At 39.9% G+C, this 27797-nt stretch overlaps 1 protein-coding gene across 3 annotated transcripts in view; it reads left to right on the plus strand.

Moving 5' to 3' along the window:
• Nyap2 (neuronal tyrosine-phosphorylated phosphoinositide-3-kinase adaptor 2) overlaps nucleotides 1-27797 on the plus strand; it is a 256201-nt gene that overhangs the window by 176583 nt on the left and 51821 nt on the right. For all 3 annotated transcript variants that reach the window (XM_047546303.1, XM_047546304.1, XM_047546305.1), the window contains one exon: nucleotides 10981-11190. In XM_047546303.1, the coding sequence (XP_047402259.1) occupies nucleotides 10981-11190 (210 nt within the window). The remainder of the gene's footprint in view (nucleotides 1-10980; nucleotides 11191-27797) is intronic.

Consider the following 27797-nt stretch of genomic DNA (forward strand, 5'->3'; position numbering starts at 1 on the left):
TTTTTAGACTTAGGAGGATCTTTAGAAACTATTTGACTCAAATTTATAGTTTTTTGGGGGAAGTCAAGCCTCTGCAGGGGTTGCCTCCTCAAATCCCCAGAGATTTTTAATATTGGTCCCATTCCAAAATTGTTTACATTTTGTGCATTTGCTTAGAAATATTTTTGTATTTTTGTTAATATATATATTTACATCTCTAGATTATTTTTCTGTTAAAGAAATATGCATTTTTCTGAATATTTTAAAATAATTGTATTTTGATCCCCAGCTCTGCAAAATGAAAAAAAAAATCATTATTTAATTATTTCTTAGGTATAATAGGTTTTCCAATATTGGAAAAAAAAAAAACAAACTAGGGCTATCCTCATTCAAATGAATATAAGTAAAATATACAAGCTCTATGAATGACCAGGATGCAGTATTTGTTAACTAAAATCATGTCTTTAAAATATTTTTTAAATACTCAGGAAATAATATCAGATTTGTAAAGTTTTCTTATCACTAGAGCTAAGAGAAAAGCATTGTATGAAATTTTGAACCATATTTGGCAACCTAACTAATTTCTCGGCCCCTTACATTTTCTATCAGTATGTCAATGAAAAATATTTTCTTTATTAGAAACTCAAGTATCTTATATTGAGACTGCTTTTTAAAGGAGGGAAAATGAATATTGGCTAATATCTGTGTTAGGCTGGTTCAACTACCTCAGCAAACAACTGCTGGACCTCGGTGTCTTGATAGAATACGACTTCTCTTTAGGTCATGTCACAGGCCCAGAATTTTGTCACAGGCAGGATGATAATCAAATAGTGGGTTCAGTCAAAGAGGAGATGTTCTTCCCACTGTTATTGGGAGGTTTCCATCTGGAGCCTCTGCCAGCTCCTAGGAACTCAGTGAAGTTTAACCAGAAGATAAGCAGCTTGTGAGACGTTTGATGTCCAGCCTTGAAGTAGCCATATTACATTCCAGTGCCAGGCCTCAGTGAGGTGGCTCTTTCCACCTGAAGGGAATGCTGGGAAAATGGACTCATATGATCCCCAGGGAGAAAGGTGACAGAGATTTGGCTCATGTGGCTAGTCTCTAGGTCCTCTTGGCTTTCACAATGTAAGCATAAACAAAAGTATAGATTGTGTTCTCCAAATAAATTGTCTCTCTGCCCTATGTCATTAGAATTTCTGGATGAAAGCATTACTAAAATTTTTCAACACCTAAATGTTGCTGATGACTTCAGTGCAGGCTTTTTAGGGTAGAAATAATTCGGTAGAAATATATTTACAGCCCTCACACACTTTGACTAAAGTGAATGATTCAATTGTCTGTATGTTTCATTGAAAAATTTAAAAATTCTGTTTTGGAATGGCAAGTAGAATTTATTGGGGGAAATAAATATAATTTCAAATTGTTTTTTAATCACAACCATAAAAAAGAAATTATTGAGTGTAAGCCTTGGAATAATAAGAAATTATTCCAAGGTGTTGTGGGGAGAGGTTCCCATGGATCGATGGTCAGGAAACTCACTTCTTCGTGAAGTCTTTGCTATTTGCCATACTGTGACCTTGGGCAAGTTGTGTAGGTTTGAATAAAACGCTTTTACTCCTGCGGAAGGATTAGAATTCATGGCAGAGTCCATGCTACTTCAGCGTGGGTCATCTGTGTACCAAGGTTTTACCTTACTTGGTCTCTTGGCACAATCTTTCTTTCTAGAGTTTCTTTCTGATCATTTAAAATCAGGGAATCTGCAGATGCCTGAACTGTTCTTTCTCTCTCTCTATTTGAAGGGAAGGCATCTCTTAGATGTAGGAACTGACAAAACTGACCCCAGATGACAGAGTTCACACAAGACAGAAGGAATAATAAAAAATAAAACGTTGCCCTGCCCCCAACAGCCCTTTCCTGGCGGAGATGGGAGCTTTTGCCCTCTGTCCCCTCCAGGCTCCGGGGATGGAGTGACAGAAGTGCGAGGAGAGGGCCACAGGGCTTGCCTGGACTCTGGGGTGAACTGTCTCTCTGTCTGGAAGGCTCTGATCAGCTGCACGCAGCACAGTTGAAAAAGACATGATGACATGCAATTAGATGCCAGGTCAGGATGCCCGGAGAGTGAGAGTTCTAGATTTGTATTCTGAAGAGGAGATCATGGGGGATAGACTGCTGCACTCCGGATTCTCCAGGGTGTTTATTTAAGAACAGACAAACTTTTCTGAGTTGCTACAGAACCAGGAGAACTGCTATGCTGTGCATATGTGTCCCTTAACATTCATGTGTTAGAACCTTAAATGACCCAGTCTCGGGTCTTCTGTTACAGCCCTGTGAACAGACTGAGACAAGCAGCCAAAACCAAGAAACAGTAGTGGGAAGGAAGCTGACTTCGGCTCTCTGTAGGAGCTTTTTAGTGATTAGAGATGTTCAAAACTGAGCCAGAGTTTCCCAGACTAGAACTCTCGCTCCCTGGGGCTATCCCACAGAGGAGGAGGACCACCTCAGTGATTATGAGTATGAACGCCTGACTTTGAACAAGCTGCTGCAATAGGTGATTTCCCAAGTCCCTTTCAGTTCTAAACTTTGGTACCTCAATCTGGTACTCATCTGATGATGCAACTTACTTCTCTCTGAGCACTTTGACTAGGTCGTCTTTTCTGCTTAATTGATCTGCCTTGACCACCTTCCATTGTTTCATCATTTGGAGGTTGGAGCAGAATGGAGTGATTTTGCTCCTGTTGATTCTGCCAACATGAGTGTCAGTCCTAAAGCATTCTTTATGTCTGTAGTAAGTTCCAATGTTCATCAGCAACGTGTGCTTTGGGTCCTGCATTGCCCAGCACAGTGAAAGCTCATACTTTGTAACCAAGAGATCCTCATATGAGATTGTGAAATGTCAAGAATAACAGCAAACATAAAGTTCTCTTATCTGCAGTTGCTGAATCACCTCACGCTCATAGAAACAACTAAATTTAATGGTAAATTAATCCTTTTAGATATTGGAGTGGGAAGGAAATTGGAATGATGATCCCGTAAGAAAATCATGTGATGGATCAAAATTCCAAATAATGCTCATTCTTCCAGGAAAATTATATATATATATGTGTGTGTGTGTGTGTGTGTGTGTGTGTGTGTGTATGATCTACTGTTAGCAAACTAAGTAGAAATATTTATGATTTAACCCAAAGATAATTCTGACTACAGTCATGAATTCACATTCATGAGTTATTGAAGGTTATTGATCCATGCTTGCCATGGCTCATGTACTAAGAGGCATTGGTGAGATGGTATGAGCCTTAGCTCTGGTAAGAGCAAAGAGTGAAAGCTAATAAGTTAACTGTTCTGGCTGAACCATGTCTGTGTATTGTTCATCTTTTGGTTCTCACTGGGGACTCAGCTATTGAGTACCAACATGAAAGATGCTTACAATCAGGTAGAGGGGCAGATGATAAATCAACAGCTGCAAATGACAAGCAATGTATTGATATGTGACCTGGGAGTACAGGTGTGTCCTCTCTACACTGTGTCATAGAAGGCATGGGCTTGGCCAGAAATTACAGGTTTCACTGTAGCATCATGTTTATTTAGCCTACAGAAGTGGAGACCATCTCTGTACCTCATGGGTATGCCCAGATGCGTATGAAATGCGAGAACCAAAGCACCAATGTGTCACTTTGACTCCAAGAAGCCACAGCTTCTTGTCACCTTGACCCAAAGAAGCCTCAAGTCTCTTATATTATTTTTGTCACATTGTTTCAAGGCCCTTGTGCCACCTAGTAATCTACCTGTCTAGGTACAGACCAACAAATCAGGGCTGACATTGAACAAGAGACAACACTACTCCAACAGATCAGGGCTGACAGGAGGGGACAACTTTGCACTTTTATTTTATTGTGATTGCTACGGATGAAGCACAACCACATGACAAGCTCCGAGATCACTTTCTGAGGCAGGATTAGGCCATCCTAAGTCTTATTACTAACCCTTTACTCCCACCTTAAATTCAAAGTAGGGATAGGGAGAGGAGGTAGGAAAGACTTCTTGGCCTGATAGCCCCAGAGCTGAGTATTCCCAAAGGACAATACTTGGCTAATTAGCTACTTATTTCATTTTGGAGGTAGAAGTATAACAGGGTGAAGGATCATAAACATATAGAGAACAACCCATCAAACATATTATTAATATTTGTGATGAGAAAAAATGTTGAGGGCTACCAAAGCACCATAGAGGAAGGACCTTGTGTTTCAAATAGAAGCCTTGGATCCTGATTCCGAAGGCCTTGGGGAACCTGGAAGCAATGGAACGAAAAAGGAGCTGAAGGGGTCCATGACAGGAGTCAGGCAGGTAGGGGATTTGCTCTAACAGAAAGGAGGAAGGTGAGGACCAGAACTGTAGCAGTGATGGAGGAGGAAGCAGCTTGAAGAAACATGGTACATTTCTGTTTCCTGTCTGGATCCCAAGGGCTGCTGTGCCCAGGACACTCCCCACGTGGGGCTAGCCTTCTTGCGGGTGGTCCTTAGGCAGCAATGAAAGAGTTGCTAGTAATGCTATGTAAGGAAATTTAAGTGCATTATCTCTTTTAATCTTCACAGGAACACAACAACAGCAATTGTTATTATCTTCACTTGCAGAGTTGGAAATTGAGGTTCGGGAACCTTGAATAAGGTTAAGTAGAAAATAAATGGTGTGGCCGAAGTGTGAAACCAAGTTGTCTGACTCTGGAGATCCTGGTCTTCTGAGCTAGAAAATGAGCACGTTTGGAGCCAGTGGTAGTGCTATCTGTTTTAACCTGCTACCCTGTTCCCTACCCCAGGCAGCATGTGTCAAAGCCCACTGGTACCGTATTTTACTTTTCAAAGGCTTTAAAGGGGTCTTTAGGTGGGGTGACTTTTAAGATCCTTAGTTATGGGAGAGGGAATGTTGATGAGGAAGAGCGAATAGGGGATATTGCTAAGACTGGTATCTGAAACGGGCAGTTCAGAGGAGGACAGCCATCCAAGCCAGGAGAACCAAGCTGTTCTAGTGCCCCAGGTCCGTGTCAGAGAAGAGGAGAACAAAGGCAGGCAGGTAGATGTGTACTGGACGTAGCAGAAAGAATCAGGAAGTAAGAAAACTTTGAGAAGGAAGGTCAGTGTCAGCTGCATGAAGTTTGAGAGACTATAATCTTAGAATATTTGGTCATGGAAACACTGAATCCCTGATCTGTTCTCCTTGTTTTCTTTTTTGGCTGTAAGAACATTAAGACAATGATATGCAAAACACAGAGCCTGAAAAAAGAAATGCAATTCAGTAATACATGGATTTTCACAACAAGAATTTGATTTGAGATCATATTTCAATGTGAGAGCCTGATTATAGAGCGGGTGTCAACATTTGCTTAGTTGCTCATTCGAGGAACAGAACATGAGGAGCACATTCTATGTATTTGGCACTGTGTGCTACCAGCAGGGCCCTAACTGTGAACACCGAGAAGCATAAATTCCACAGAAAACTTTACCATAATATGTAGGATGGATCTTGTTCCATGAAGTTCATGTTACTAAAATCAATTTATGTACTAAAATATATGAATATGGATAGTTATATCCTTATTCTCCTGAATAGATTTGAATTTACAAAATGTCTTTATTATGTATTTCTTAGTCTGAGTATATATATGTACACACATGTATATATATATATATATATATATATATATATATATATATGAAACCAGATTTAATTCCAAATAAAATGGTCATTTCTACACTTATGATTTTCCTACAGCTTTTTCAGCTCTGCTTTCTACCTAGGAGACAGACATTTATGTAGGCACAAATCAGAGGAGTACAATTTCTTCAGTTCTTTTATTTGAGTTTCTCTAAATATATCTGCCCAAATTCATGGCAGACTAACCCTTGGCATTTGAAAACAAAGAAAAAAAAAGTTCTTTTTTTTCCCTCCAAACCTGCCTGGGCCTTTGTGTCGTTGAGCCATGAGACCTGAATGACACTCCCCTGATAGGTACATAGGCATAACATGAATGAGAATGGACAGTGATGTGGCTATAAGTGCCTTGACCCACATCTTGGCCCTTCTTTTGTATTTCAAATGCATAAGCCTGCAGGAACAATATTGAGCCCAGTGTTAGGATGGAGCAATGTTTGTCTTTGACTAGTTCCAATTCCAGTGAGAGAGAATTTTATGTAAGTGTGTGAACATTAAGAAAAAAAGGAAGTTCTTATTATTGGTAATGGAAGAATATACACAAGCAGATAGTAAAGCAAGCACCCAGTGGTTTGTTTAAAATATGGAAGAGAATGTGGGGTGAAGCAGATGGACCACTAGTCGCTGAGGCTGTGACATTTGAAAGCCAGAGTTACATTTTCTTTGAAACTGTGAAAAAACAGCTTGGGAATAGTCTGGAATGTTCTTTTCTGATTCTGATTTCATTCCATTTGTCTCTGGGAACTGAAAAGCGAGTGATGGGTAAATTGTCTTATCCAGTGATTATACTAAAATGTATTACCTTTAACATATTTTGACTCATAATATTTGATTTTAGTATAACTGGAACTTAAGTTTATAAAAAAAAGTCCATTTAAAGACCCCAAATCCTGCAGTTGTTATGGGACTACCATCCTGATTTAAGTTCATCTCATAGAATGTTACTCATGACATGCATTTACATAACTGCATAGCATCTCAGAGCTGGAAGGAACTATAGCAATGTGAAAATAAAAGAAGATCAGACAAATGAAAATGGGCAGAGATTTTTTATTCAGAGCTTGCATTTGGCAGAGACTCAGAGGCAGACAGAGGAATGGGAAAGCAAAGTGGAAAAAGAAATTCTAAATTTAGCCCAAAGATGCCTCCATACAATCTAACTTAGTGTATAAACAAACTGCAACCTAACTTAAGATTATATACTTATAACAAATAGCAGAGTTTAGGCCAATCATAGCAGCCAAGTTTTCAGCTAATCACAGGCTATAACTGCCAAAACATGTCCAATGCTGGAAATGTAGCAAATTTCTTTATGTCATTTTTGTTATCTGTCTATAAATATGGCCTGCTCACATCCCTGAATGAAGCTCTCTGAAATTTTATTGGTTTAGGCTGCTGCTCAATTCATGAATTATCTCTGCTTAGATAAATTCTACTGAATTTAATTTGTCTAAAGTTTTTCTTTTAACATAAGAAAGTCTTCAGTTATGCCCTGACTGAAGGCTATTAGCCTGGGAAAGTGGGAATCATGCTAACTAGAAGTAGGGCATGCTTCTTGATTGGTTAAAGGTGTATATTTGGCTTTATCTATTTTGTTCTCAGTTGGATTCCGGAGCAAAAATTGGGGAAGTTATCAGTTATTAGTGCGGTTATATTAACTTTTTGTTATTGTGATCAAAACACCTAACACAAATAACTTAAGAGGAAAAAATATTTATTTTGGTTTACAATTCAGAGGCTTCAGTCTGAGGTCCTCTGGCTCCATTGCTTTGGGCCTGAGGTGAGCCAGAAAATCATGGCAGCAGGAAAGAAGTGTCAGAGGAAAGTTTCTGGGCTCACAGAGGTTGGAAAGCAAGAAAGGGGGTCACGGGAAATGATGCAGTCTCCGTGGTGCTCCCCCGAAACCAGTTCCCTTCAACTAGAACCCACCTCCATCCTTTCCACCACCACATCCCAACATTTCAGAGCCGGGGCCTTCTGTGCCACTGAGGCAGCATGAAGACCCGCCCTTTAAACCCGATTCTTTCTATCAAGTCAGAAAGATTTCAGATATTTTGCTCAGAGTAACAGGACTGAGTTTATTGAGGGAATAGGGAAAAGGAAGGGAACTCTCTCAATGGAGAGAGTAGGGTCTCTCAGAGAAGAGAGGGTCAATGTGCCTCTCTGCACTCCAGTTTTATTGGGGATCCCAGAGAAGTTTCCAGAGAGTCCCACCCAGATCCACCTCTTGACTTTTGACTGACAGCAAGATGACATCAGACTTTTAAGTACCTATTGCCACAACAATTCTAGGTCCCCTTGACCCATGCTGAGCAGTTCTCATTGGATTAATCATATATTTTTACAGATCTTATGGTTAGGAGGAATTATCCTTATCTTCTGGAATCTGGTCAGTGAAAAGTGTCACAAAGTCTCTCCCTTCAAAGAAACCTGGATTTCTCTTATCAACGTTATTTCATGCCTGTGTTCCCTGGCAGATAACAGATAGTTTACTGAGGAATGTGATCAATCCTGTCCATTTAGGCCAGGCAGGGCTGCAGGTAAATTGCTTTTCGGGAAAGAAAGTATGTGGGGGTCAGTACAGTGGGACACTTTTATGGAATTATTCTCTTAACCTCATGTTCCCACCATAGTGTTCTGTCTGTCCCCTAACACCAATAGTTGACTGGTGTTAATTATCAATTCCTCAAATTAATTCATTAATTCATCAAATGGATTAATCCACTAATGACTAAATGGATTAATCCACTAATAAGGTTAGAGATTCTCATGATTCAATCATTTCCTGAAAGCCTGACCTCTGAATATTTCTGTGTGGGGATGAAGCCTTCAACACAGGAGTCTTTGGGGGACACTCCATATCCAAACCAGAGCTCTAGTCTTGACCAGTTGAGACCAACTGTTACGTGGGTGGGCTACGGGTTTGACTTTCTGGATTTGTAGCTAATATTGTGGTCTGACTTCCTACCAGTCTGGCTTATCCTGTAGAGAGTGGCTTCCTGGGCTGGTTACTACAGACAATGGATTAGAGTTCTGTTTTTACATGTGATCTGGGAACTTTCCATTTGTACATACCGTTTCTTAATGATCGTATAGTTTAAATGTGGAATGATTAAATTCATAAAGAGGGAGCGTTATTTATTTAAATGAATATTACTTTTGTGTGTCAAATTTTAGGTTCCAAAATATTTAAATATGTAGAATATTGTTAAATTCTTCAAATAAACCGAAGGAAGTTATCCCCATTTTGTACTTCGGAAAAATGAGGCTCCTGGAGGAGAAACCAGAAATTGCGTCACCAGGGATCACCAGGCAGGGTTGAGGAGTGAAGGCCTCTCAGACTCCTGATCACGGCTGCCCTGTGTAGCACAACTACTCTTTCTCCTACCAATGCAGATGATGGGACCAAAGTGTGACATTTGTGTTGCCACCCTGCTGAAAGTCGATGAGTATTTGAACCTAAATGTAGAGACAGTAGAATCCAGGTGCTTTGAATCATTTTTGCAGTGGCTTATTCACTTCAGTTTTTCTTAAACTCAGAACTTGGTGAATTTTACAACTGTGATAATCAGATTTTGAAACTGTTATCAGCTGCATGCCACTTTAAATACATTTATTATCACTTGATGCTCTTGTTGCAATAGAAATACTGTGTTTCCTACACATATCAGAAAGACGCCTGAGGAGTTGAGAAACCTATTAAATAAATGAATTAGTTAAGTGAAATACCTATCGAAAAGAATGCTAGGTACTGAGGGCAGTGAACTTTTAAAAATGCAAAAGAAAAGGAAAGGAAATCCAGAGATCTCAGGGCCTCTTGAGGAGAGCAGATACATAGATGGTGTAAGGCAAGGTTCTTGAACAATGACCCTAACTCAGCAGGGGTGGTGACAGGGTAGTGGGCTTCAAGAGGACACTTATATTGAGTAACCGGTTGAGTAGTTACTGAGCAAAGATAAAATTTATGTGTATTTAAGCAGGAACATTAATAACTATGGAAGACAGCATTGTAATTCTTGGGGGCAGAGTAGGGAGGAGAAGCCTTAAGCGTTTTAGTAATGCTGATTGAGTATAGTGAACAAAAGAAGTGAGGACATTAGGACCTTAAAACAAGAGAAGAATCTTGTGGGTCATAGGAAGGAGCCTAGTCCTTACCACAGGGTAATTCCAGGCTTCTCTAAAGGATCAGCTTTGCATTTTAAATAGATGACTTTGGCAGTATAAGGAGCTTGTACTTCAAGGAGTCAAAGCAGAGTCAAGTTGTAATAATTCAAAGGCCATGAATACAGCTTGAGCTGAAGCAGTCGAGGTAGATATGATAAAAAGTAGAAGAGAAGAGGGAACAAGACATTCAGAAATAAAATCTGCAGAATTCTACTGATGGATTTGGACAGTAGTAATTAAAGAATGGGAGATACAAACTTCTAGAACAGATGGTTAGCTGGACAGGAGATTCCATCAGTTTAAGGAGAAATGTTATCTGTTCAGTATCTGAAATGTTAAATTTGTGTTTTCCACAGCAGATCTGATGGATTCACTGAGAGGCAGTTGGGTAAATGAATTGAAAGCTAAGAATCGTCCAGGCCTCTGATAAAGTATTAAAGATCACTAACATTCAGATGATTGCTAGCTGAGCCCTGCAGGATAAAATCATGGAAAGAGTGTAGAGAGAATGACAAGGACTGTGGCTAAGCTCCTACCTTGGAGCCACCGATATGTCAGGGACCCCTGAAGCAATAGAAAGTATAAGCAACACAAAAAGGGCGTTAGACATAGAAGTAAACACAGGAGAGGAACCATCAGTAAAACCAAAAGGATCAAACATGTACATAAATGAGTAATGGAGAAATTGTCACTGACTAAAAAGGTCTTTTAAATTCATCAACTAAAAGGTGGTAGGTGATCTTAGAGAAAACAGGTTTAGTGGAGTGGTTGGGCTGAATTCAGGTCACAGTGGATAGTAAACAAAAGATGGGAAAGTAAAGAGTGGATGTAAATTGTTTGTTAAGAAATGTCCTTAAAGGTGATCACAAGGGAAGAGTTATTAAAGAAGACTTGAGATTCATTTTCCAAAGAGAAAACTACATTCCCATATGGTGATATTAACTTACACACCTGAGATAAAGATCACATGGTATCTATGTCCCTATGACATTTAAATATTGTAGTTTCCAACACAAGTCTAAGTTCTCTACAACATATTGGAAGCGTTTTAGAAAATCACTCTTTAAATTCTCAAAAGAAATTTAGGACTGATTTGACTTCCGTTTAATGGAAGGTAATTTTGTTAATACACAGAATCTACAGAGGAGCTGAAAGTCCGCAGTCATAGCACGGAACCACTGCCAAAGTTGGAAAGCAAAGAGAGAGGGCACCACGGGTCATCCTCCTCCAGAGAGCCTGTCAAAGCTCAGGAATGGGATGGAACACCAGGTCCACCTGTGGTCACCAGTAGGATGGGAAGGTGCTCTGTGAGCCCCACCTTGTTGGCAGGAAACCACAGCTCAGGTAAGTAGGATTATGGTCTTCTTGATGGTAATTCTTCATGATTCTAAAAACTGCTCTCATGAAATTACTACTTGGAGAAACGTCACCACAGAAACATCTGTCTCCACTCAGAGATTATCAATAGGCCCTTGTATGAAGGAGCACACAGTGTATGGCACCAATCCAGGGCCCTGCTATTCACAGAGATGACAGGTAAGTAAATGGTGCCTCTGGAGCTGTGTTGAGCTGACAGTTCGAAAGGTTTTGTACTAAATTTCTTCAAACACATCTAGCGGCCTCCAATAAAGTAGATTTTAATTTAAGAAGTTTGAATGTTGTAGTATTTATGCCTCCTTTGCTTCAAAAACTATTTTAGGCAACTGGCAAAATTTGAACAAAGTAAAATGGAAGAGAGAAATGTGACGAAGATGACTGAAGGCATCACCACTGAAGTGGTGAGCTGAGAGGAGTAACTGGGCACTGTACCTAGACTTCAAAGCAAAGTGAAAAGGAAAGTTTTCATTACGCCTCTAAATTTCATCTTGAAATTAAAATGCACAATGCAGTTTTGCATGGTTAATAGGTAAATATCATTATACAGCCATTTTTAACAGCAGCATACATCTGCTTTGAACTGACTGATGCACACGCTGTTTTCACAGAAAGCTGACAACTGAAGTGAACTGCGAGCAATCAAGGAAGCTCCTGTAGTTTTCAGGTTTCTATTCCTTCAGAGTGTTAGGGCTCTGAAGCAAAGATCAATCCTTTAATTTTTTTTTCACCTTTGACACTCACCTTTAGAAAGCAGTTCACATGAATTTAGTCTATGGTCTCTCTCACACTCATGCATATGTTAAAATTTTAGCAGGATGAATGATTACTGCAGTTGGGGAGCGATACTGCTGACAAATTCCCAGCAAGAGCAAATTCCCTGCTCAAAACTGCAGCTTAGTTTGGCTGGTGGAACCAAAGCCTGTGATCATGTGGAAGATCAACATCACAGCCTGAGTTCAAATCTGGCAAGAATTGTGTGCATTTAGCAGTAATTTCAAAAGATATTTTATAGTGAAGTCTAAATTTCTATAGATGAATGAGAAAAAATATATTTGTTTATCTGGTAAAAAGAATAAAAAAGAGGGAACAAATGATTTTTATCACTGCCTCAAATGATTGACATCACTTATTTTTTTTTTATTGTAAACAAATGGGATACATGTTGTTTCTCTGTTTGTACATGGCGTAAAGACATACCATTTGTGTAATCATAAACTTACATAGGGTAATGTTGTTTGATTCATTCTGTTATTTTTTCCCTTCCCCCCCACCCCTCCCACCCCTCTTTTCCCTCTATACAGTCCTTCCTTCCTCCATTCTTGCCCCCCCTCCCTAACCCTAACTCTAACCATAACACTAACCCCTCCCACCCCCCATTATGTGTCATCATCCTCATCATCCACTTATTAGCGATATCATTTGTCCTTTGGTTTTTTGAGATTGGCTTATCTCACTTAGCATGATATTCTCCAATTTCAACCATTTGCCTGCAAATGCCATAATTTTATCATTCTTTATGGCTGAGTAATATTCCATTGTATATATTAACCACAGTTTCTTTATCCATTCATCAATTGAAGGACATCTAGGTTGGTTCCACAATCTGGCTATTGTGAACTGAGCAGCTATGAACATTGATGTGACTGTATCTCTGTAATATGCTGATTTTAAGTCCTGTGGGTATAGGTCAAGGAGTGGGATAGCTGGGTCAAATGGTGGTTCCATTTCAAGTGTTCTAAGTAATCTCCACACTGCTTTCCAGAGTGGCTGCACTAATTTGCAGCCCCACCAGCAATGTATGAGTGTACCTTTCTCCCCACATCCTCTCCAACACCTGTTGTTGCTTGTATTCTTGATAATCGCCATTCTAATTGGGGTGAGATGGAATCTTAGGGTGGTTTTGATTTGCATTTCTCTTATTACGAGAGATGTTGAACATTTTTCCATACGTTTGTTGATTGCTTGTAGATCTTCTTCTATGAAGTGTCTATTCATTTCCTTAGCCCATTTGTCGATTGGATTATTTGCATTCTTGGTGTAGAGTTTTTTGAGTTCTTTATAGATTCTGGAGATTAGCGCTCTATCTGAAGTACGATTGGCAAAGATGTTCTCCCACTCTGTAGGCTCTTTCTTCGCATTGCTGATAGTTTCCTTTGCTGAGAGAAAGCTTTTTAGTTTGAATCTATCCCAGTTATTGATTCTTGCTTTTATTTCTTGTGCTATGGGAGTCCTGTTGAGGAAGTCTGGTCCTAAGCCGACATGTTGAAGATCTGGACCTACTTTTTCTTCTGTAATCTGCAGGGTCTCTGGTCTGATTCCAAGGTCCTTAATTCATTTTGAGTTTAGTTTCGTGCATGGTGAGAGATATGGGTTTAGTTTCATTCTGTTGCATACGGATTTCCAATTCTCCCAGCACCATTTGTTGAACAGGCTATCTTTTCTCCATTGCATATTTTTGGCCCCTTTGTCTAGTATGAGAAAATTGTATTTATTTGGGTTTGTGTCCGTGTCCTCTACTCTGTACCATTGATCCACCTTTCTATTTTGGTACCAATACCAGTCCGTTTTTGTTACTATTGCTTTGTAGTAGAGTTAAAGATCTAGTATTGCGATACCCCCTGCTTCACTCTTTCTGCCAAGGATTGCTTTAGCTATTCTGGGTTTTTATTCTTCCAGATGAATTTTATAATTGCTTGCTCTATCTCTGTAAGGTACATCATTGGGATTTTAATTGGAATTGCATTGAATCTGTATAGCACTTTTGGTAGTATGACCATTTTGACAATATTAATTCTTCCTATCCAAGAACATGGGAGATCTTTCCATCTTCTAAGGTTTTCTTTAATTTCTTTCTTTAGTGTTCTGTAGTTCTCATTGTAGAGGTCTTTCACCTCTTTTGTGAGATTGATTCCCAAGTATTTTATTTTTTTCAATGCTATTTTGAATGGGATAGTTTTCCTAATTTCTCTTTCTGAGGATTCATCACTTATATATAAAAATGCCTCAGATTTATGTGCATTGATCTTATATCCTGCTACTTTACTGAATTCACTTAGGAGATCTAAAAGTTTTCTGGTGGAATTTCCTGGTTCCTCTAAGTATATAATCATATCATCAGCAAATAGGGATAGTTTGAGTTCTTCTTTTCCTATTTGCATCCCTTTAATTTCTTTGGTCTGTCTAGTTGCTCTGGCTAGAGTTTCAAGGACAATATTGAAAAGAAGTGGTGAAAGAGGGCATCCCTGCCTTGTTCCAGTTTTTAGCGGGAATGCTTTCAGTTTTTCACCATTTAGAATGATATTAGCCATGGGCTTAGCATAGATGGCCTTTACAATGTTAAGGAATGTTCCCACTATCCCTATTTTTTCTAGTGTTTTGAGCATGAAGGGATGCTGTATTTAATCAAATGCTTTTTCTGCATCTATTGAAATAATCATGTGATTCTTGACTTTAAGTCTATTGATATGGTGAATTACATTTATTGATTTCCTGATGTTGAACCAACCTTGCATCCCTGGGATGAAACCCACTTGATCATAGTGCACTATCTTTTTAATATGTTTTTGTATGCGATTTGCTAAAATTTTGTTGAGAATGTTTGCATCGATGTTCATTAAGGATATTGGTCTGAAATTTTCTTTCTTTGATGTGTCTCTGTCTGGTTTAGGTATCAGGGTGATATTGGCTTCATAGAATGAGTTTGGGAGGGTTCCCTCCTCTTCTATTATATGGAATACTTTGAGAAGTATTGGAATGAGCTCTTCTTTAAAGGTTTTGTGGAACTCGGCTGAGAACCCATCAGGTCCTGGACTTTTCTTTGTTGGTAGGCTTTTGATGCCTTCTTCTATTTCATTACTTGAAATTGGTCTATTTAAATTGTGCATGTCCTCCTCGTTCAGTTTAGGCAATTCACATGTCTCTAGAAACCTGTTCATGTCTTTGAAATTTTCTATTTTATTGGAGTATAGATTTTCAAAATAGCTTCTAATTATGTTTTGTATTTCAGTCGTGTCTGTTGTGATATTTCCTTGTTCATTCCGAATTTTAGTGATTTGGGTTTTCTCTCGTCTTCTCTTTGTTAGTGTGGCTACAGGTTTATCAATTTTGTTTATTTTTTCGAAGAACCAACTATTTATTTTGTCAATTTTTTGTATTGTTTCTTTTGTTTCAATTTCGTTGATTTCAGCTCTGAGTTTAACTATTTCCTGTCTTCTACTACTTTTGGTGTTGGTCTGTTCTTCTTTTTCTAGGGCTTTGAGCTGTAGTGTTAGGTCGTTTATTTTTTGAGTTTTACTTCTTTTATTGAATGCGCTCCATGAAATAAATTTTGCTCTAAAGTACTGCTTTCATAGTGTCCCAGAGATTTTGATATGATGTTTCTTTGTTCTCATTGACCTCTAAGAATTTTTTAATTTCCTTCCTAATATCATCTGTTATCCATTCATCATATAATAGCATATTGTTTAATCTCCAGGTATTGGAGTAGTTTCTGTTTTTTACTCTTTCATTTATTTCTAACTTCAATCCATTATGATCTGATAGAGTACAAGGTAGTGTCTCTATCTTCTTGTATTTGCTAACAGTAGCTTTGTGGCATAATATATGGTCTATTTTAGAGAAGGATCCATGTGCTGCTGAGAAGAAAGTGTATTTGCTCTTGGTTGGATGGTATATTCTATAAATGTCTGTTAAGTCTAAATTATTGATTGTGTTATTGAGATCTATGGTTTCTTTGTTCAATTTTTGTTTGGAAGATCTGTCCAGTGGTGAGAGAGGCGTGTTAAAATCACCTAGTATTATTGTGTTACGATCTATTTGGTTTCTAAAATTGAGAAGGATTTGTTTGACATACATGGATGAGCCACTGTTCGGGGCATAGATGTTTATGATTGCTATATCTTGCTGATTTATGCTTCCCTTCAGCAATATGAAATGTCCTTCTTTATCCCTTCTGACTAACTTTGGCTTGAAGTCCACATTATCTGAAATGAGGATGGATACTCCAGCTTTTTTGCTGAGTCCATGTGCATGGTATGTTTTTCCCCATCCTTTCACCTTTAGTCTATGGGTATCTCTTTCTATGAGGTGAGTCTCTTGCAGGCAACATATTGTTGGATCTTTCTTTTTAATCCAATCTGCCGGTCTATGTCTTTTGATTGATGAATTCAGGCCATTAACATTCAGGGTTATTATTGAGATATGATTTGTATTCCCGGACATTTGGTTCATTTTTTAAATTTTATTTATTTATTTATTTTTTTGACACAAATTGGTTCCTCCTTTATTTGACAGTTCCTTTAGAATAATTCCTCCCTTTGCTGATTTGCTTCTTTGTTTGTTATCTCTTGCTCATGGATTATTTTGCTGAGAATGTTCTGTAATGCTGGCTTTCTTTTTGTAAATTCTTTTAGCTTTTGTTTATCATGGAATGATTTTATTTCATTGTCAAATTTAAGGTAAGTTTTGCTGGGTATAAGATTCTTGGTTGGCATCCATTTTCTTTCAGAGCTTGAAAAATGTTGTTCCAGGCCGTTCTAGCTTTTAAGGTCTGGATTGAAAAATCTGCTGATATCCGTATTGGTTTCCCCCTGAATGTAATTTGGTTCTTTTCTCTCACAGCCTTTAAAATTCTGTCTTTATTTTGTATGTTAGGTATTTTCATTATAATGTGCCTTGGTGTGGGTCTGTTGTAATTTTGTGTATTTGGAGTCCTATAAGCCTCTTGAACTTGATTTTCCATTTCATTCTTCAGATTTGGGAAATTTTCTGATATTATTTCATTGAATAGATTGTTCATTCCTTTGGTTTGTTTCTCTAAGCCTTCCTCAATCCCAATAATTCTCAAATTTGGCCTTTTCATGATATCCCATAGTTCTTGGAGATTCTGTTCATGATTTCTTACCATCTTCTCTGTTTGTTCAACTTTGTTTTTGAGGTTAAATATTTTTTCTTCAATATCTGAGTTTCTGTCTTCCAGGTGTTCTATCCTATTGGTTATGCTTTCTATGGAGTTCTTAATTTGGTTTATTGTTTCCTTCATTTCAAGGATTTCTGTTTGTTTTTTTTTTCAATATCTCTAACTCTTTATTGAAATGATCTTTTGCTTCCTGAATTTTCTCTGTTAACTGTCGATTGGTGCGATCATTCAATGCCTGCATTTGTTCTTTCATCTCATCATTCAATGCCTGCATTTGCTCTTTCATCTCATCGTTTGCTTCCCTGATCATTTTAATTATTTACATTCTGAACTCCCTTTCTGTCATTTCTTCTGCCATGCTGTTGTTGGAATTTATTGATGTAACATCTAGATTTGTTTGGGGCATTTTCTTCCCTTGTTTTTTCATATTGTTCCGGAATCAGTGGGTCATTAAGATATTGCAGGTTTCTTCTATTGACTTATAATGTCCCTGAAGATTGTTAGTATATCCCCTCTTATCCTTCAGTAGCCTGAAGTCTTGGAGGAAGTTGATAATGTGGTGCTCCACAAGGAAGCTGCCTCTCTAGGGTTGGTGACCCTCAAGTGTGGTATATTCCCTGATAGTGGGCAGAGGTGCCTCCACTTGTTGACCAATGGTCATCCAAAGGGGAACTAGGCTGCGGGCTGAGGCAAGGCCTGTTTGTGCCTGTGTCTCTGGTTTTACCGTCCTTGTGGGAAAACCTCACCCGGCAGGGGAGACTCACCCGGTGGGGAGGTCTCGCTGGTCAGTTCCCCTCCTAGAGTTTCCCCTCAATCTACAACTACTTCCTGGGCTGGGCTGTTTTCCTCTGCAACGTTCCCAGGGTCCTGGACCTACCTCCTGGGCCTGGGAGCCTCACCCTTCGCAGAAGAGTCTCCTTAGGCTGCCTCTCCTCAGAGAATCTGCCCGCAGTCCTGGAAACTTTGCTCCGCCCCTAGGCGTGTCTCTGTGCGGCTCTTCCAGCAAGAAGCCGCCTAGGTCCTGGGACCCTGCTCTGCACCTAATCGCCTGGCTGTGTGGCCCCTCCTCTGAGCTGCCACCTGGAGCCCCATACAATAGCCCCGAGACCCAGAGACCCGCCATACACCCCTTCCTCCGGACAGCCGCCCAGTGTTCTGATGCAGTCACTAGGAGTCCAAGCAACTCACTTCCCATCTCCTCCTCCCCCCACCAACCGCCCGTAGCCCTAGGCAGTCACTCCGAGTTCAAGTGACCCACCCTGTTCCTCCTCCTCCTCGGGGTAGCCCCCCGGGTGTTCAGGAGGGGTCGCTTGGACACCAAAGGACCCACCGCGCTCCTCCTCCAGGCAGGCCACTGGTGTTCAGGAGCATTCGCTTTGAGTGCAATGAACTCACCACTCGCCTCCTCCTCTGGCAACCGCCTGTAGCTCTGATGCAGTCACTCCTAGACCAAGTGACCTGCCACGTTCCTCCTCTTCCTCCGGGCAGCCCCCCAGTGTTCAGAAGAGGTTGTTCTGAGTCTAAACAGCTCACCACGCTGCTCCTCCTCTGGCAACCGCCTGTGGCTCTGATGCAGTCACTCCTAGACCACGTGACCTGCCGCACTTCTCCTCTTCCTCCGGGCAGTCCCCTGGTGTTCAGAAGCGGCTGCTCTGAGTCCAAACAGCTCGCCACGCAGCTCCTCCTCAGGCAGCCGCCTGGAGCCCCAGTGGTTGCTCCGAGTCCAAACGCTGTGCTGAGCCGCCACCTCTACGATGATCCCAGTTGTCCGTGTTTACCGCTCCAGTGGGGGGAGGGGCGTCTCGCTGAGCAACTCTACTTCACAAAGTTCCCTGCATTCCGGAGCTACCGCCCCATCCAGGACGCCTCCCCAGCGGGAAAGACTCACCCAGCGGCTTTGAGTTGGTCCCAAGTCTCTCATTATCTCCTCTTTTGAATCCTGCGTCCTGGAGCAACATGAAATGCAGCCGCCCTCTAGTCCGCCATCTTGAAAACCTCGACATCACTTATTGATTGAGGCTTCAGATTAGTTTCAGGCTTATTAGTATTTTTTAAAGAAATTTCTAAATTTATACCAGTTCTATTTAAATTATGTGAATAACAAAATATATATTGTGACCACAGATATATTTTAGGAAAACCAGAAGTAGTACCTGTGTGCCTATGATGCAACGGCTACTGTTTTAGGGTCTGAAGATGCAACAATAAATGAAATATTCTTGCATGGGGTATTCAAGGTCTGGTGTAAGAAAGACAGATTGAAAATTGCGATGTAATATGTTTTATTCAGGGTACTCCATAGAAAAAGAACCAATAAAATATTCATATGTATACAGAGATTTATTATAAGGGTATAATGGCTAATTTGAATAGTCAACTTGATTGGATTAAGAGAGGTCAATGATTAAGAGACTCTGGGTGTGTCAGAGATGGAGTGTCTAGGAATGATTGGAATGTGTGGTAGCTGAGACCCTCCCTAAGCATGGGCAGCACCATCCAATAGGAAGGTGGTTTGGATGGAATAGAAGTTGGAAGAACAAGGAAGCAGATGCAGATGCAGAAGCAAGCTTGACTTCTTGACTGAGTTCTTGATTGCTGCTTCCTTCATCTAAGGATATCAGACTCTCACTTCTTCACTCTTTCAAAGCAGACTCTGCCTGTGATTCTCCAGGGAGTTTCCAGAAGCCTTGGTCTCTGACTAGGGTGGCACCGTTTATCCCTTTTCTTCTGGGATTTCACATCTTGGACTGTGCAGCTGCTGGTTCTTCCAGCTCTCCAGCATGCAGATGGCTATTGTGAACCATCCATTTTCTGGTCATGTAAGCCAATCTAATAAATCCCCTTTTTATGATCATACTTCCTGTTGATTCTGTTCCTCTAGAGAACCCTAATACAGAGGGGTTGGCTCATATAATTAGGTAGGCTTAGAAGTTCTGTGATCTGCCATCTACAAATTGAAAGCTCAGGAAAGCCAATGGTGTGGTTCAGTTCAATCTCAAAGGTATGACAACCCTGGAAGTCAATAGTGCAAATCCCAGTCTGAGTCCAAATGTTTAAGAATCAGAGTGCTGATGTCCAAGAGCAGAAGATGGATAGCCCAGCTAAGAAGAGAGAGTGAGTTCATGGAACCAAGTGTGTTGTTTATGAAGAATAGGGGAAGGTAGATTGAAAAAAATGCAGATGTAGGTGTAAAGTTCCTGAAGGACCTTAATGGCCTTTGTTGGCTCCCTTTGCATCAAGTCTCGAGGTAGACTGTGCAGGTGTTTTTCAATGGCACAAGGATATCATCAAGGACCCAGGAACTGACTGTGCGCTATCCTTCTCAGTGTCTTCTTCTGCTACCCTTGAAGATTGTTTGCATAATCACAGCTGAGCCCATGGTTTGGGGCATTGGGCCCCAGCAGACTCTGTCCCTTTCATCTAATCTGTCAGAAGTTGGAAACATGCTAAGGTCCAAGCACTTAGTGAAAGGGAAGGGACTTACTGGGCTTATTGAGAGCCTTTCTTTCCCCTAAATCAAGAAGATTTTTTCATGTCTATAAATAACAGTGTATTAGCAGGCATAAGGGTCCAGAGATTGCATAAGAAATGGACAATATCTGCCACATCATTATTAGGTTTTGACCATGATGTGGTGAATATTTGGTAAATATAAAGGTAAAAATAGTTTAATTTGTTTTGCATCATGGAAGACTCAAGGATAACTCGAAGGCTGTAAACTTGGGTGATAGGGAGACCATTTACTGAGGCAGGGATAGTCCACAGGAGATATGGAGCAAGGTTTAGAAGGGAATGTCAGAACTTGAACTTTGACCATGGAGATTGGGATGTCTCTTGGACATAGAATTGAGAAGACAGTTGGAATCATAGATCTGAAGCTAGGGAGATGTGATGGGATTCAGTACTCCAAACTAGTTAGAACACAGACTGGAAAAGCCCAAATTAGAAGAGAAGAAAACTGAAATGAGAAAAAAAAAATTGAGGTGGGACCCTGGGAAATCCAAACATTTCACAGGGTGTGCAAAAGCAGAAGAATCTGGGGTAATGAATTGAAATGATGCACTTAGATGGTCTGTAATGAAAACCTTACTAAACACATAATAAGTTGCATAGAAATTGATAAACATAACCTTTAGTATCGCCAACACTATGACATGAATCTTCAAGGAAATTCAGAGTGTAAACAGAGTTTATATCAGAGTTCACTTCCTTCTGCCTCAAACTCCTGAAGCATCTATTTTGGTTTACAGCATCTAAAATCTGTTCTCCTGAGTCCTTAGCTGTCTTTATAGAGCAGTAAATTGTCTATTGACCAGAAGAAATGGCATAAATATTTTAGTCCCTCATGCTCCCCATTGTAGGTTAGATAAAGGTGGAGGAAGAAAATATTTTTGTTAAAAATTTTATTATCGAGTTTTTGTAGCCCTAAAAAATTCAAAATATAAAGGCAAATGTAGTCACGTATTTAATGTCATTGCAAGTCAGAGTACCTTATGTGAAAGAGCTACTCAAAAGATCATTGCCAGTTCTTGGTTCTGTAGTTTACCCTTCCAGCACTTTTGAGTAGGAAATGGAGAAAAGGAAAAACAAACAAATAAAAACAACAACAACAACAAAACTTTTTTGTGTTGTTAGCTTTACTTTTTTCGAAGAGAAAGAACTTAGTGCGCCAATTCTATCCTATTAAATGCCACAGTTCCCTTAGTGAAAAAGCCTAAATGGAGACTCTGAAGTTCACTTGTCTTTGTACGTGAAGAGAGCACTTTGGACTTGCTGTTGTGGAAGAGAAAAGAATGAGTCAGTAGGAACTGTCTCCTTCTTCTTCTCATTTCTTCTTTATCATCTCCAGGTCACTGAGCCACTGAACTAATCATCCCCTATGAGAAACATGAGAACAGTAATCTGTCACCCTCTGCCTAAGCCACCTAGGTATCAACACCACACCCAACACAGAGAGGAAAGTAGATACTGCATACACACTCCTCTCCCCCCTTTTCAGATTCCTGCCTCTGGAAACATCCCCCGCCCAGCACCACGCACACACATATACCTGTAAACTTCTACCAGTCACAGTCCGTTGCTTTACCAAAAGTGGTTTAGCCACTTGAAATGGTTGTTCTAACGGCTCTTGTGAGGACTGGAGGGATTGCTGAAGTAAAGCAAACATGTCAGGAGATCTCAATTCTAATTAACATTGCCGCTGGTTGCTGCTGCACTTTATTAAAGTTACTGTTGTTTAGTAAATCAGAGATTCCCTAGAGGGTGATTCTTGAAGGCAGTGGGAAACTGGGACCCAAATGCTTGTAAAAATAATGGAAAAAAGTGGGGAGATTATTTAAGTAAATATGATATTTACAAAAACTCAGATTTCAATCACTAAATCAATTAACAAACAGTTTCCAAGCAGCTTGTATCCAACTCTGTTATGGTTTCTGGGGGACACATATTCATACATTCATACACAGCACTGTAAGCTACTTAAAATACAGTCTCTGCCACTCAAAGATCTTACTCTGCTTCCTTATGGCTCATTACTATTGTACATACTTTAATTGGTTAGTAATTAAATGTATTATTTTCATTATTGTCTTCTGTTTACTATACCTTTAAAATCATTCTAAGAACAAAAAAGTAATGCACAGTTGAAAAATGATGCAGTGCTTAATAGGAGACACTGAGCCTGAAACTAGGATTTTATCAGATCTTCTTAAAAATCATTATTGTCAGCTGAGTAAAAGAGAACATCCCATTCCATGTGGAATGGAGAAGGTGAACCCAGGGTAGAAGAGCACGTGAGTGTTCATGAAATGTGCACATGCGCGCGCGCACACACACACACACACACACACACACACACATAGAGCTAATAGCGTAACATTTAAATCTAAGCAAGAATGGAAATCCAGTGAGCTGGAAGACTAGGAACCTTTAATAAGTGTCAGCTTCTCTGTGCTCACCCTCGTGTAGTTCTGCTGTAGTGAGCAGGGCTCGGTGCTGGCTGATATGTCCACAGGACAGACACACCCTTTAGCAGGTGGAGAGGACAGGTGCCCTTGGTCAAAGATGGCATGCTTTCCTCACACAGGAAGCACATAGAAATGGACATTACTCTCACAAAAGAAAATAACTTTTCCACTTTTCTTGAAGCTTGAAACCCTTTTAGTGTAAGCTATGTCTTCTCACACTTGGTAGAAGCATGGATATGAAAACCACTTTTTCTCCTTTAAGGAAAAGCCATTGCAAGCTGGTGAACCTCGGGACTGAGGGGTGGAAGGCAGTAGACCTGGTGAGCACAGGGTGTGTCAAGGACACAGAAGCAGCCCAGTACCTGTTGATGCTGCCATGTGAAATGCTTACCTGAAGTTTGCATTGCTATTATGTGGAATCTTCCAATTTTTAAGTGTAGCTCAATTTTCAGAAAACATGAACAATTCACTTCTTTTTTTGGATAAGATCTGAAGCCTACCAGTTTACACTTATTGGTTTGCAAAATCAAGTGTGATCATTAGTTCGAGGCATGCATTCAACCCTACAGTGCAGAGTCTGGGTTCCAGAAGAAGCAGCAAGTGCCAGTGGATACCTTGCTCTCTCTCCTTTAATTTTCCAGGAGCTACAGACACTTGGTAAAGCCATGCTAGTGTAGGAATGGGGAAAGGACAGTCATGTAGCCTTTGATGGTAAGGCAGGGAGGGATAGTTTTTTAACTCTAGAAGAGGAATAGACATCTAGAATTCTATGAATAGTGAGGACCAGCAGCCTGGTCCCTCATAATACCCTCGCATAGTGCCAAGACTTCTGAAGAGGAGAGAAAATATAAGGGTTTTCCACTGAGGCTGGACTTGATGCATCAAGGTTTCAACTTCCAATGTATAGAGTCCTGTAATTCAAGAGACTGACTTGGAAAACAGACTCCTGTGATAACCATTGTGAGCTCAAGACTAGAAGGACCCTACTGTATATTTGACTCTGCAGAATATAGTTCTGGGTCTTTTCACAACCCACTATATGGGGAAGCATTTTCTACAGCCATTTATGATTCTGCCTTTTATATCCAAGCAGAGCTGTGTGCACACAAGTTCAGAGAAGTGAAAAATAGATATGAACCTAATTTCACTTAAAGGAAGAAACATGGCATTTCTTGGATACTGTATATTATACTAATTATAAATGCGTGTATGTATAATATGGTGGTTGAGCACTGAGGTTGAACTGCTGGCAAATGTGAATTTAAATCCTGACTTTTTCATTTGTGATAATATTGTGATAATATCTCTCTGAATTTCATTTAGAAAAGAGGGATGATAATAATACCTAACTCATAGATACTATCAAGAATTTATGGCAAGAGTTAAATAAGATAAAAATGCACTGAACCCAATGAATTTTCAATAACACTAGTTGTTCCTATGATTCCTGGTGCATTTACAGATAGCTTTGCAGCAAAGCAGAGAAAACCATGGGTCTCGGATGATGAAGAAATGAAGGAAAGTTTCTCATAAGAAGGGGCATTGGGGCTGGGCCTTGAACTGAGCAGAAGCAAGACTATTAAAATAAATAGGTTGATTAATTAATTTATTTATAGTAGCAAGAATGGTGAGGAAAACTACCCTGGAGTATTTTGTGGGAGATAGTGAAAACCTGGCTTTGACACAGCAATTCATACATACACCCTAGACTGTGTTTCCTAAGATATTTGTACCTATAATTCTTATCCAAATCACCATTTTGAAGATTGGGGAAATCAGGAAGATGTTTGAGTGTTGTTCAAAGGCCTGCCACCAGAGACCTGGAAGAACTGGGAGAATGGGAACCATTTAATATGAGCAATAAAAAACTGGGTTTTGGGAATGGATGGTACTGGAATGAACCCAAGATTACAGACTTTAAGCACTGAAGTTTTACGCATTGATCTGTAAGAACGATGCTTTCTTCTTGAAAATCCAGAAACATATTTGCTCTACTCAATAACACCAGAATGACTGGATAAATTTACTGATAAACGTACTGAAGTAAAAACTCAAAGATATTCACGAGCCAGCCTTTTAGGTCCACAAATAGGCCCAAGCACAGTTAGAGAATTGAAAAGCAGGTGAGCAGCACAGAACAAGGTGATGGACCCAGGGACCATGGAACAGTGCATGTTACAGTAATTCCTGGTATGCTCTTCTCTTCTCTTCTCTTCTCTTCTCTTCTCTTCTCTTCTCTTCTCTTCTCTTCTCTTCTCTTCTCTTTTCTTTGGTACCAGGGACTGAACCCAGAGGCACTTAACCACTGAGTCACATCCCCAGTCTTTGTTTTTTATTTTGAGACAACTTACTTTAGGGCCTTGTTAAATTGCTGAGGCTGAATTTGAACTTGTGATCCTCCTGCCTCAGCCTCCTGAGCTGCTGGGATTATGGGAGTGTGCCACTATGTTTTATTTTTAAGTGTAAGTGAAAGATGGTTGGCAACAATATTAATAAATTAATATTTTGGTGGTAATGACTTAAGGAAATTACATAACATTGCTGTCTTATCTTGTAGATCATTATGAGCACTACATTTTTAAAACTGCCTAAAAATGCCTGGTATAAAGCCAGCTTAAAATAGCTAAGAGACCAAGTTGATTCTATTCCCATTTAATTTTACAGGAAAAGGTTCCCTTGTCCCCCAGGACTAAGACTGAATATTTCCTTTGGAAAGTTTAGCACATGGCAAATATGATATAAGTTTTACTTGAGCTACTTGTATGTAGTCTCACTGGCTATGGACTACTATTAGTGCAACCGCCTGTGATTTACTTAATTGTGCATGTTTCAGCAAAGATTTTAGGCCAGTTTGATGACCATTTTTGGATTCTCTTGAGAACACATTTGTAAATGAAATTTGGAGAAATTATCAGATACAATCCTTAAGACTTAGTTGTTACATCATACACAGTTATCAGAAAGTAATATTAATCTTTCATGCTTCTGTTGTGCTGGGTGGTAACTAATGGGATCCAAGACCATGCCAGCACGGAGGTAGGAATCATAAGAAAATACTGATATCCGTAAATGTACACATAAACTTTAATATATATCCAACTTGACATCCAGTCATCAATTTCCTTTTCCTTTATTTTCTAATGAAAGTTTTGAGCATCTACTCAGAATCAGCAGGAACTAGGTGCTAGGGGAAGGGCAGAGACATATGGTAGACCCTGGACTCACAGCCTGACAGTGTTTTAGTCAGCTTTTATTGCTCCTGTGACCAAAACACCTGACAAGAAAAATTTTAGGAGGAAAAGTTTATTTGGAGGCTCATGGTTTCAGAGGTCTCAGTTCAGAGATGACCGACTCCATTGCTCTGGGCCCAAGGTGAGGCAGGACATCATGGTGGAAGGGTATGTCTGAGGAAAGCAGCTGGTAACATGGAAGCAGGAAGCACAGAGAGACACTCCACTCACCAGATACAAAATATATACCCCAAAGATTCACCCCAAATGACCTACTTCCTCTAACCATGCCCTGATTGCCTCAGTTCATTCCTATTAGGGGATTAATTCACTGATGAATTCACTGATTCATTGGATTAATGATGATTAATTCTGTGATAACCCAATCATTTCATCTCTAAACTTTCTTGCACTGTCTCACACATGAAGTTTTGGGAGACACCTAATATCTAAATCATAATACTCTGCTCCTGGACCCTCAAAGCTCATGCTTGTCTTGCAATGCAAAATTCAGTTAGCCCAGATTCAAGAGTTCTCACAGACTTAACAATTCAAGCATTGCCCAAAAGTATACATCCAAAGTCTCCTCTGAGACTCAAGGCAAACCTTTTATTATAAGCCCCTGTGAAAACACAAAAGTCAGCTTCATTTATATATACATATATATATAAATGTGTGTGTATATATATATATTTATTTATAATTATATTTATATATATAGAAAGAGAAAGCCAGTTATACATATATATATTTATATGTTTATATACATGTATATATGTGTATATAAACATATAAAAGTACAGATTAAGAATTTTCATTCCAAAAGGAAGAAACAGGGATATAGAAAGAAGGCATAGGACCAAAGTAAGACCAAAATGCAGCTGGGCAAAGAAGTCTCGTAGTTCCATGTCTGGCATCTGCAGCACATGACTCCATGATTCTGCAGAGAACGTGTGTTGCTCTGCCCTGTGGCCTTGATGGTTGCAGCCCACATGACCTCTCTCCTGGCTGGTCTGTGCCTGATTCCTGTGGCATTCCTAGGCAAACATCCCACGTTACTGGCATCTCTCAATCGTGGTGGTCTCCACTGCAGTTCTGGCTTCCTCCTCACTTCTCCACTCATTGCTCTTTCAGGAGTAGCCTGCATGGACTCCAACCCTGGGGCACGAGGCTGGCCTCCCAGGCCTTTCTTTGACATGTTGATGGAAACCTCCATGACCTCTAACTCCAGCATCTTGCAGTCTTGCAGAACCAGACCACGTGGTTGGTGCCAAGGTCTGCCGTCATCTTGAGCAGTAACCAAGGCCCCAGAGACCCTAGTTGCAGTAGTCTCTGTGTGCCTAGGTGACTGAGCATGGTGAAACAACTTCTTAGGCTCTCTGTGCAGGTATGGTGACCCACTGGTCTCTTCTTCAATACATTTTTTACTTCTGCACCCTTGAGCCTGAGATGAATATGGTC

Source organism: Sciurus carolinensis, chromosome 3 (assembly GCF_902686445.1).
Source record: "Sciurus carolinensis chromosome 3, mSciCar1.2, whole genome shotgun sequence".
Classification (NCBI taxonomy): domain Eukaryota; kingdom Metazoa; phylum Chordata; class Mammalia; order Rodentia; family Sciuridae; genus Sciurus; species Sciurus carolinensis.